An 11,536-nucleotide genomic window follows, 5' to 3' on the forward strand; every position below is an offset into this window, starting at 1 on the left:
CGCCGTATAGCAGCGGCGGTAAAAAACACTTGAATTTTCTGCGGGGGCGAAGCGGGGCGGGGCGGGTGGCGGGCGGCAGCGCTTGACTCCAATCCAGACGCTCATCTCGCTGCAAGGCACGGCGTGGCACGGCGTGGCGTGGCGCGGCGTGGCGGCCGCCTCCACGTTGCTCTCCTTCCGAGGAGACTTTGACGGACGGGCGGGCGGACGGGTTACCTGGCAGTCCCGCATCGCGAGCATCGCAAGCATCGCGCATCGCGTCGCCACAAGCAAATGCATACATGTATGCGCCCGCCAGCCGTACGCCCGGTGGGGCGGCCGCCTTTGGGGCGCACCCCATCAGCCGTGACTCTGTGTGTGTGTGTGTGTGTGTGCGTGCGCGGCCTGTGTGTGTGTGTGTGTGTGTGTGCGTGTGCGTGTGTGCGTGTGTGCGTGTGTGTGTGTGTGCGTGTGTGTGTGTATGTATGTGTGTGCGTGGGGGTGGATATGCGGGCTGCCTCGCGGCGCTTGAGCAAGTAGTTGTTGCTGTGTTTTGGTGGCAAACTCCGCGCGACCGCGAACGGTGGGCCCGGGAGACGTCCTCAAGGCCTCATACCAGGCGGGGCTACAGTGCCTACAGGCGTGGCGGGCGGGCGTGCCCAACTGAGACTGCAGCCCCGTCGGGTGCCTTTCTTTTTTTTTTTTTTTCTACCTTTCTACCTTCTTTTTTTCCGACCTGCCTCCGATAGCGCATATAGATAGGTTGTTGTGGACGATACCAAGTTAAGATAGGTGCTTGTTGACTCACCGTCGGCGGAGGTGGCGGCGCGCAGGTGCGCCGGGTACTTGGCGATGACGCGCTTGATGACGTCCACCTGCTCCAGGGTCAGCTGCACCGCGTTGAGGTACTGCGACTCGCACGGCACGTACGCCGCCCAGAACTGCCAACAGGGAGAACCGAAAGTTTGTTTCGGCGTCCTAGCAAGGCGACAGACAGGTTCGGGCGCGGCACTCTGCTGGGCGGCAGCGCGGCGTCCCGGGCCGCCGCACAGAGGGCCAGAAGACCGGTGGAGGCGGACACAAAACTCTGGACGCGCTTTGAGCTCCAGAGTCGCTAAACAGACCGCGAAACAAACGTGTGGCCCCCACCAATGGATTCCTCATTCAGAGGGCAATCCATTGGTGGGGTCACACCGAGGGGGTAAACACTTGCGTAATACCCTGTACACAAAAGTCGGGACGCGTAATAGTAATACATTTTGGGACCAAAGGATCAAAAAATGTCATTTTTCAATGAAATTGAGGCGTAATACATGCGTAATACAAGTGTAATACCCCGTAATAGGGAGTAGTCTGTACAAGGTTCACCGGAGTAAACACTCCCTCGGGTCCCTCGGGTCACACGTTCAGTTCGAGTCCCATCGAGAGACTCTGGAGCTCAAAGCGCGTCCAGAGTTTTGTCCGCCTCCACTGGCCTTCTGGCCCACTGCGAGGGCGTCGCAGCGCAGACCGGGAGCAGCACGGCGGGCTGGCGGTGCGAGGTATGGCCACCATTTCCCGATCCCACGCGTCGGTGGGCGGCGATCTTCAGAAAAATGTTTGCTGACTCGTTTGGCGCATTTCACTGCAATGCTTTTTCCCGCGGCAAGACGAGGGCGGTAACGAGTCGCCATTCAGATTCAGATTGATGGGAGCCGGGCCTGGCTGCGCCTGGCTGCCGACGCGGTCCGCTGCAACGCGAAGCCACGCGAAGCAACGCGACCCGACTCGTTACTGTGGGATGCAAAGCGAGGCCGCGAAGGGAAGCGCGTCCCATTCAGGCATCGGGCCGCAATGTGCGCAACTCGTTACAAAGGTACGGAGTGTCAACACTCGCTGCCTGTGTCGAGTCCATGCTTTGCCGTGGCAGGCCATGAGTCGGCGCGCCGCGTAAAAGCAACAGCAGTTTACTCTTTTTTCACTTTTCAGTAACGCTTTGATTCCTTTTTTCCTCATGCCTGTTGTACTTTTTCGTGTCGCGTCGGCGGCGGCGGTGTTTGGGGATGGGGTGGCGAAGTCAGACGCAGCTCCGCGTGCACGTAAACTCGGCGTACTCACGGCCAAGCGCGCGTGTCGCGTCTGCGTGTGTGTGCGTCTGTGTGCAGTGTGTGTGTTCGTGTGCGTCTGTGCCTCTGTGTAGGGCTGTGCGCTGGTCACCGTGCCCGTGCGCATTGCAGTGGATGATGTGGAATCGGACCGAGTCAGCTCCCCCTCCCCTCCCCTCCCCTCCCCTCCCCTCACAGCGGCGCAGCGGCGCAGCACTGCATAGTACATCGCTCAAACAGGCCATGTGTGTCGCGGTCGCGGACCGGGGCTGCGCATTACAGGTTACATCGTTCTCTGACTGCAGTCACGTCGAACTGACCACTCTCGCGCCCCATCACGTTGATTGGGAGCACGGCAAACAAAGACCCGGTGACCCCGGACATTGGAAACCACCCCTCCGCAAGGTGCTGTGCTTACGGGTGCTGCGTACCTGGCCGCCGACGAAGCCCGCCCGCAGCCGGCTCAGGTCCGTCTGGCTCCACTTGCTGCGGCTCCAGGGGCCGGGGCCCTGGCGGAGGTCCTCGAGCTGCAGGCGCGCCAGGCGGTTGTGCACGAACTTGCGGATGTTCCAGGGCAGGTCGTTGTGCCTGGGGAGTACAAGAGTGCCACTGAGTAACGCGTTCGAGGCGCACTTGGCTGTCACACGCAGCGAGACTTACCCGTCGATGAGGGGCTCCTGCTTGAGCAGCTTCTTGACGAGGTCGAGGCGCTCCTTGGTGCCCATGGTGTTGCTGACGCCGTACGGGTCCGGGTCGGCCTGGCTGGCCAGCGCGTCGTCGCCCTCGTCGACGCCCAGCTTGTCGGACAGCGGCACCCGGGTGGTCGCGGCGGGGGCGTCGTTCACCATCCCCGGCGTGGCGCCCTGCCCGACCACGGCCGCGTCCACCGGCCCCCCCGTGGCGCCGCTCACCGTGTCGCCCAGCGCGCCGCTCAGCAGCAGCAGCAGCAGCGCCAGCATCCCTGCAAACACAAGGCCGTCCGAGGAGATGAGGTCGGGTTACGCCACTCCCGGCAATCCCCCGGGCCGGGCCTCTCAGGGCCGGGCCTCTCAGGGCCCCGGCCGGGCCTGCAGCCTCGGCCCCAGCCTCGGCCTCAGCCAGCTCATCTCACCATTTAATCCCAGATTAAGTGGGGCTCTGGATGTACACGCCGAGGCCTTGCCGTGTAGCCGCCCCCGCCAGCCCCGCCGCACCGACCGCGCGCTGCAGCCCACCGAGTGCGGCCGAGTGGCTGGCCTGGACAACACCGCCACACCTCGGCCGCTCGGCGCGGCCAGCGCGGCATTCCGCAGCCATCCCCGTAATTAATGAGCTCCTGATGAGGCCGGCCGTCCCGTCCGCAGTCGCGCAGAGAGGACAGGGAGGGAAAGGGGCTGTAGGTACGAAACTTTTACCACACTCCCGAAAAAAGGGCCGGACATTCTTCGAGGCGCCCGGGGCGTCGCGTCGCGTTGCGTGGGCTGAGGGCGGCGAAGCAGAGGGCCGGTGGTGCCAATGCCGGCCTCCACCAGGCCCCTCAGTCCGCCCAGCCCCCCTCAGGCCACGGCAGCGCCAACGTCAGGCCTGGGCCGAGTCCACGCCGCCGCCGACCGCCGCGCTGAGGGCAGATTCCGAACTGTGCTTCGTCGCCACGTCTCTCTCGCGCACCAACGGGGCGCCGCCTGAGTGCGAGAGAGACGCCGGCAAGAGCGCTGGTGGGAGTGAGGCCGTGAGGAGTCCGTCATTGCTGCGCGGCCCCGCCAACTTGCCCCAATTGGCATAACTTATCGGACCGCAAACTATTGCCCTGGATTACCACCCTCTGTCATTCTTCCCGGGTTCCCAAGGGCAGCGGGGGATCGCCCCAGCCCCAGCGAAACAATGGACGCAAATTCGTTCCAAGTTGGAGTGCGGCAGGGCGGCAGGGCGGCGGGGTGGCAGCGCGGCGGCCCGACGTCCAACCGCCGCGCCGCTTATCGCGCCGTCCCAAAGCGCAGCCCGGGCGAGTCCGGCAGTTCCAATTGCCCACCTAAGGCCCGGGGCAATTTGCCCACTCGGGGCGGCACGACGGCGTCCTCGGCCCCCACTTGCCACTCCCAGGCCCGCAGGTCGGCGGCTTTGTTGCTACTTCGCTGTCAAGGGGAGAGGAGAGGCCTGGATGAAGGCACGACTGGCGCGACGGCGACTCTGTCGACTGATTCCGAGGGCCGCCTTCGTCGCTCTGTCTCTCTCGCACCTACACGGGACGCCCCACGAGTGCGAGAGAGACAGAGCGACGAAGGCGGCCCTCGGAATCAGTCGACAGTGTCGGGGTGTGGATTTCCAGGCCATTCCCTGCGCCGCGCCGCACCGTGCCACGCCGTGCCACGCCGTGCCACGCCGTGCCACCGGCTGCTGAGGAGTGGGCCCAAAGTTTCCTCTCCCCGCGGGGCCCGGCAGTTTTGTAAATATGGTCCTACTTCGGCGACTTTCGGCTTCCAGCGCAGCCAGCTTCCAGGGCGGCATAATCCAGGCGACAGCAGCAAGCCGGTGACTCCGAGACTCGCTCACCCGTCCGCACCGGGGGCGGGGAGGGGCGTGGAGGGGCGTGGAGGGGCGGGGAGGGGCGGGGAGGGGCGTGGAGGGGCGGGGCTTCCCCCTCCCCGCCCCCGCGCCGTGCCCCGCGCCGCCCGACATACGGCCCGCGATTTCTTGCATGTCTTATAAATATTGCATGAGGTGCCCCGCGTCTCCTCGCGAGCCACCGCGAGCCAGCGCGTCATCAAGCCACCCCCTCTCGCACAGCAGCGTCGCACAGCGTCGCACAGCGTCCACCTCTGTCGCAGCGTGCGCAGCGTTTAGCATAATGCTGCTTCAAAAGAGAATCGCAAATCCTATAGAAAGAAGACGGTTTGCTGTTTGTGAGAATGCACGCGACATGATGAGAGGTATCAGTGTCAGTGTGGGAAATGAGCGGAATGAAAGAGCTTTTGTGGCGTGCAGTGCACGGAGAGCACCATAGAGGACGGCCCGCCTCGGGCGCTGGGCGCAGGAACACTGCGACACCGGATATAAACTTGTTTTCCGATCCCATCCGACCCGTTCCCCCGACCATTATTCCCCTCCCCCAATGCACTCCATTTTCACCTTGTTTCCCCGATATTAATATTGCGAGCAGCCATTGCCGCTCGGCTAATGCTGTTCTGTTCTCCTTTGATTAGGCAAACAATGCCCGCGGCATACTCTTCAAAATCACTCACAATAAGCGAGTTTTATTTTTCTCCTGCGGAGTGGGCGGCTTAACGCGCGTTCTGCCTGAAAGCCTGGAACAAAGCTTTAGTGATCGGCGGCGCCGAGTAGCCTGAAAGCTTTCTGTTGCCTCTACGCGTCAGACCGGCACACAGACAAACAAAACAAAATACGGGAACAAACAAACAAAGACCAGGAAAAACTAGCGGCGCATTGTTGCACGTCCCTATCCATAAAATTGGCCGGTATCGAGATGGAGCCCGGAGAATTCCTCCGTGGACTGGGTGATTTTGTTGTCGTTTCCCGTTCCTCGTTCCTCGATCCTCGTTCCTCGTTCCTCGTTCCTCGATCCTCGTTCCTCATCCCTCGTTCCTCGTTCCTCGTTTCCCATTCCTCGTTCCTCGTTCCTCGTTCCTCGTTCCTCGTTCCTCGTTCCTCGTTCCTCGTTCCTCGTTCCTCGTTCCTCGTTTCTCGTCCCTCGTTCCGCGTTCTCGCTTCGCCTGGTTATACAGCCCCGCACAGCTAATATCGGGCTAAAGCCTCCGAGTAATGAAGAGAAATCAAAGCCTCTACTAAAAGAGGACCGCCATGCGAGCCGCCATGCGTGGCCAAAGCGAACAAGGCGGGGTGGCAAGGCGGGAGAGGGGCAAGATAGGCGCGGAAAGCACGGAACGGCTATCATGCGTGCCACGCCACGCCCGTCTGCCCGCCGACCTGCCACGCCCTGCCACGCCCTGCCACGCCCTGCCACGCCACACACGCGCAAACTCACACACTTAATTCCTCGTAAATCACAGCAGCGGCCCACAAAAAAGGGCGTGTTTGTGTGTGTTTTCGCGCGCGTGTGTGTTGGCGGCACCCCATCGATATTCGGAGAGATACAGGACAAACACCGCAAATGAAGTGTGGCCAGTGCCGCCCGTTTAATAACTCGTCCGATCACCCCCACACCCATTCCCCTCCCCGCGTCCACGGTCAGGAGGGCCAGCAGGGCCAGCAGGACCAGCAGGGCCAGCAGGGCCAGCAGGGCCAGTAGGGCCAGCAGGGCCAGCAGGGCCAGCAGGGCCAGCAGGGCCAGCAGGGCCAGCAGGGCCAGCAGGGCCAGCAGGGCCAGCAGGGCCAGCAGGGCCAGCAGGGCCAGCAGGGCCAGCAGGGCCAGCAGGGCCAGCAGGGCAAGCAGGGCCAGCAGGGCAGGGCCACGCTCTCCTCATCCAATAATGTTATTTCCAGCAATGCGGCCGCTCTGGCAGCACTCGACTCTGAGTGGCGGCCCACAGCCCAGCCACTGGTCAACAGCCTGACCGGCAGCCAGGTCGTCCGGGCCGTCCAGGTCGTCGCGGGGTGTGGCGGGGTGCTGTTTGGGTGGCGGAGCGGGGCGTGGCGGGGCGTGGTGGGGTCTGGGCCGCCGTGCCATGCCGTCTGCTCCCGCTTTGAAGGAGCCGAGCGAAGCGAAGCAATGCTTGCCTTGCTCGCCGTGCTTGGCTTGCCAGGCTGACGCTGGCTGGCGCTGCGATGTGCAGCGGCGCGCTGCGAGACTGCGGCCACCGGACCGGTAAATCGGCCGCGTCGCTCCCCTCTTCCTCCGGGGCGGCCCGCCCGCTTAGCCAGCGCGACTCGCAGTGGCGTGGCAAACGGAATCGGCTGCCGCGGATAATGCGCCGCGATTCGAGGATTGTGAAGGATGCCCCGGCCGGGCCGCCATGGCGCCGCCACACCGCACTGCTGGTTCCACGCAGCACTCCTGCATGATTGGACTTTCGGCCCGGGACGCTAATTGGGTGGGTTTTGTTGATTGTGGCGACAGTAAACAAACGCAGCACGCCCATGATGCGGTGCGGAAATTGCTCGTTATATGCGGAGAAAATACATCCAGTTTTTTTTTTTATTTTCATAAATTTCGGATGAGTAAACGCCATCAATTTTCAGGGCCGGGCCGTGACACAAGCTTTTTGGATTGTTTTCGTCACGACATAAAGATAGTGCTGGTCACAATTACTTCTATTTCAAAAACAAAATGAGAAGAAAATATTGTTGGGGATAAGTGTGCTCTGTTTGCTTATCCGATGTCATTTCGAGTAGGCCTGCGCCTTTGCCGCAGTGCTTCAAAGGCGCTTCATCGGGGCTTGCCCAGTGTGCCCGCGGCAGACGCCGTTTGGTGCGTTTGATGTGGTCTAGACCACGTATGGCCACGTTTGGTGTGGTCTAGACCGCACCAAACGCACCAAACGTGGTCTAGACCGCACCAAACGCACAAAACGTGGTCTAGACCACATCAACTGATGTGGTCAAAATGGCACCCATTTGACCACACCAGTTGGTGTGGTCTAAACCACGTTTGGTTTTTCAGTGCTCTCTCGTTCCATCGGGGTTCCATGCAAGTGTCAGTTCGAGGAGTGGAGCTGGCCACTAGGACCATGACCACCTCAACGGCCTTCTGCGTTGACGCGTCTCGCCAGTCGGCCTCGCCACAGCCAAGGACGAGCGCAGCAGCCTGGGGCTCGGCGGGGTGAAGCTGATTTACATGGAGTGTGTTCCGGAACCCTTCGGCTCCCCGGGGCCCTGGGCGTGGGCTGGCCTGGCCTAGCCGGGCCTGGCATGGGCCCTGCAGGGTGCCGACCCATCCGATGCCTTTAATAATCCATGCGGCTTGCCGGCCGATGGCGGCCGATGGCCCCGCAAGCCCGAGAGCGGCAGCTGGATTCAATCAGCAACACATGGCCTCCCCGGCGCCCCGGCCCGGCCGTTCGCTTTAGTTGGACACCCTCATGCGTAAAGTGATGACAAATTGAAATTGGTTCCGACCGAGGCCGACACTTTCACGCGGGGTCCCCGCCTGTCCGGTCCTCTTCTTGCCATGGTTTTTATGCAGTGGGCTGGGGAGGTTTGACCAACCCCGGGCAAGACCACCACCGGGCCTGGGAATCCTGCGGCTTCGTAACACGTGGCCCGAATCAACGTACCACTGGGTTCCTCGCTCGAAGGGTAATCTACCATTGTTGGTATACCATCGCGTGTTTGTTGCAGGAGCTATCAACACTGAAAAACCAAACGTGATCTAGACCACACCAACTGGTGTGGTCGAATGGGTGCCATTTTGACCGCATCAGTTGGTGTGGTCTAGACCACGTTCGGTGCTAAAGACCACACCAAACGTGGTCTTGACCACACCAAACGTGGCCAAACGTGGTCTAGACCACACCAACTGATGCGGTCAAAATGGCACCCATTTGACCACACCAGTGGTTTGGTCTAGACCACGTTTGGTTTTTCAGTGAAGACGTGTCCTGGACTTGTGCGCTGCTCTACCTGCTAGCCGGGGCTGCCAAGGCTGCTGGGAGGCGGCCGTCATCGCTCGGCCGGCCGGCGGCCTGCAGCCCGCCAACCTGCCAACCCGGCCCGCCCCACCACAAGGGAAACTTTGCAGCAGTGCTAAGCCCCCGCCGCCCGCCGCAACCGGGCTGGCCCGGCTGGCCCTCGATGGCGTTAGTGAGGTCGCACGGCGCCCGCCACGCGTCCCGATTGAAACTTTAATCCTCTGCGAGCGCCACCGAGCGCCACCGAGCGAAAGAGCCAAGAGCGCCACGGCTGGCCCGCGTATTTCATAATAAGATTTGCAACGACCGTTTCACGATTGAAGTAAGCGCTGAATGGCGGCGGCCGAGTTGGGGACGCCGAATGTTTAATGCAAACTTGATCGCGCGGCAGCGCAGCAGTGCCGGGCCGGCATGGCTCGGCCTCGGCGTGGCACGGCCTCGGCGTGGGAGCTGCGGGGTCGCGGGGTGTCGCGTTGCCGCGCGCGTTCTGCCCGGCCGACTGGGCTGGGCCAATTAAAACTTTACGAGCCGTCACTCGGACCCCTTCTTCTCCTTCTTCTCGCTCCAGCGGCGCGACGGCGCGACGACTGCCAATTTCCGCGTCGGGAGACGCGATCCAGGCAGCCGGGCCCGCGCGATACGAGGGCGGTCGACTGGAGGAGCGTTCACTGCCTTCAGCCTCCAGTAGGGTCGCCCTTCCAAGGCAACGGGAGTCCCTCGCTCACTCCAAATTTCCTACTGAGAAATGCCGTGCAGACATAATACTAATTCTCAGTACTTTACGTACGACCGAGGGGGGAACGACTACACTCTAAATATGGGGTGCCCAGAAACTGGGCGCCTTTGTCGCCTGCCCCACTTTTTAGGGTGCCAAATGTCGCCCAGTTTCTGGGCACCTTTGTCGCCCAGTCTCGGGGTGGACTAATCATGCAGTAACCGGCCCTCTCCCATGGTAGAGCATGCACAGATGTCTAGTTCCTGGGCGACTAAGGTGCCCAGAGTCTGGGCACCTTTGGCACCTTAGTCGCTGCTGAGCCATGGGTGAAGGCAGGTTCCTTAATGGTTTGCCCACCCCGAGACTAGGCGACAAAGGTGCCCAGAAACTGGGCGACATTTGGCACCCTAAAAAGTGGAGCAGGCGACAAAGGCGCCCAGTTTCTGGACACCCTACATTTAGAGTGTACCCACATTCATTGTACAAAATTTGAACACATTCCCACATTCTGGAGGGGAAACCACCTGGAAGTAGGCAACACGTGTGACAAATACAGCAGAAATCTGTCACTCCAACACATTCTCACATTCATTGTACACTAAATTTTACGTGGGCCACCCCTCGTTTACGACACAAATCTGTCATAGAGAGAGATTTGTTCGTAATATGAAGAAAGTGGTCATAGGATACTAAGAACTCTTCACCATAGGTTACTACCTTCGCTGCGCAGTCATAATACTAAGCTTTTTGTTCGTATTGCGAATAAAAAGCTCAGTAAGGATATTGGGAGTGCAGAGGCGGAAGGTCAGAAGTTCGAAGTCCGAAATGACAACTCTATGAGAAATGCAACGAGACGGATGAGGAAAGCTGGCCCCACCCTGTGCGTAAATTTCTCATGGATCTTGTCTTATTTAGGGCCGCCACTTCTGCCTTGCTTTCCTCGCTGCCGCTCCAGAGAGGCTCGGCGCACCTTTTGGCACCGCTTTGCCTCTTGCGAGCATGTCTGAAAGGGAGTAGTCTGTTTCACAGCGGAATGGTCATCGCGTCCCGGCGCGGCTCGGCACGGCTCGGCACGGCTCAGCACGGCGCGCGGACCAAGGCCATTATTCTTTTAGCGGACACGCCATAGCACTCCGTCGGGAGATGAGGACATGGCCCGGCGGGGCGCAGGGCGGGGCGCAGGGCGGGGCGCGGGGCGGGGCGCAGGGCGGGGCGCGGGGCGGGGCGCGGGGCGGGGCGCGGGGCGGGGCGCGGGGCGGGGCGCGGGGCGGGGCGCGGGGCGCGTGGCCTGCGCGGCCCCATTCCACCCGGCCGGGATATATATCGTTGACACAGCACAGGTTGGCCCGTGGCCCCGCCAGGCTGGGGCGGGCTAGGGCAGGGCGGCCCCAGGAGGGGAGCGGGGTGTGGCAGCTTGCCCGGACCAGCGTCCCGGACCACCGTCCCGGACCAGCCGGATTGAAAGCCGAGGGGGAAGGGGGGAGGGGTGTCTTTGTGCAGCCCCACAACGCCGCGCGGGCCTGCCCGGCGCGACAACATCGTGTGTGTCGCACACTGCTCACAAAGGCGCGCAAGATAGCACACGAAAAAAACACAAACGACAGCGAACACAAAGCTGTGAAATAGACAGGAGATCAAAGGCCTCCGATGGACACACCGGGACCCGCACGTCACATCCGTGCCCCTCGCCACGCCACCGCAAGGGCGGATTCAAAGACGGGTTCGGGGGGGGGGGGGTATCGCAAAAGTTGCCTACCTACAGGGGTTAAGTGCGACTAGTTGCCCACCTTTCAGGCGGCCTCGCCGCCTTCAGGGTGGGGGCGGGGACTCCCACATCGCCCCCCCCCCTGGATCCGCCCTTGCGCCACCGCGTCCTTGCGGCCTTTCGCCTGTATCGTGATGGAGACCTTGTCAAAGGAAAGGAGCATCTTTTCCCCCGATGAACCGGCGAGGCCCATGAACCTTCACGACCACCAGGAGGCCGAGGCGTGCGCAGGCTGTCCACAGGTGCCCGCTGCGCCGCCCCGCGCTGCGCCCCGCGCTGCCCAGACGGACGCCGACGTGTTCCTGCAAGATGAGGAGTAATGGCACCGCACGCCGTGCCTGCCGTGTTTGCCGTAGCGCCGCGCCTCGCCGCGGGGCAAGTGGGGGGCACACTGTGTGGGGCACCGCGGCTCGCACTCCCAGAAGGCAAATATGTTCCCCTATCATGGAACAGGAAACCAGGACATCCGGTC

The 11,536-nt window shown here is 62.0% G+C and overlaps 1 protein-coding gene across 1 annotated transcript in view; it reads right to left on the reverse strand.

The window, feature by feature from the left end:
- Positions 1-2,853, reverse strand: part of LOC117650786 (dipeptidase 1-like) — a 7,591-nt gene extending 4,738 nt beyond the window's left edge. Inside the window, exons 1-3 of the mRNA XM_034394389.1 lie at positions 2,724-2,853; positions 2,495-2,651; positions 788-920 (exon numbers count right to left, since the gene is read on the reverse strand). Of these exons, the coding sequence (XP_034250280.1) occupies positions 788-920; positions 2,495-2,651; positions 2,724-2,788 (355 nt within the window). The 5' untranslated portion in view covers positions 2,789-2,853. The remainder of the gene's footprint in view (positions 1-787; positions 921-2,494; positions 2,652-2,723) is intronic.
- Positions 2,854-11,536: the final 8,683 nt, after the last annotated feature.

Source organism: Thrips palmi, unplaced genomic scaffold (genome assembly GCF_012932325.1).
Source record: "Thrips palmi isolate BJ-2018 unplaced genomic scaffold, TpBJ-2018v1 HiC_scaffold_5, whole genome shotgun sequence".
In the NCBI taxonomy this organism is placed as follows: domain Eukaryota; kingdom Metazoa; phylum Arthropoda; class Insecta; order Thysanoptera; family Thripidae; genus Thrips; species Thrips palmi.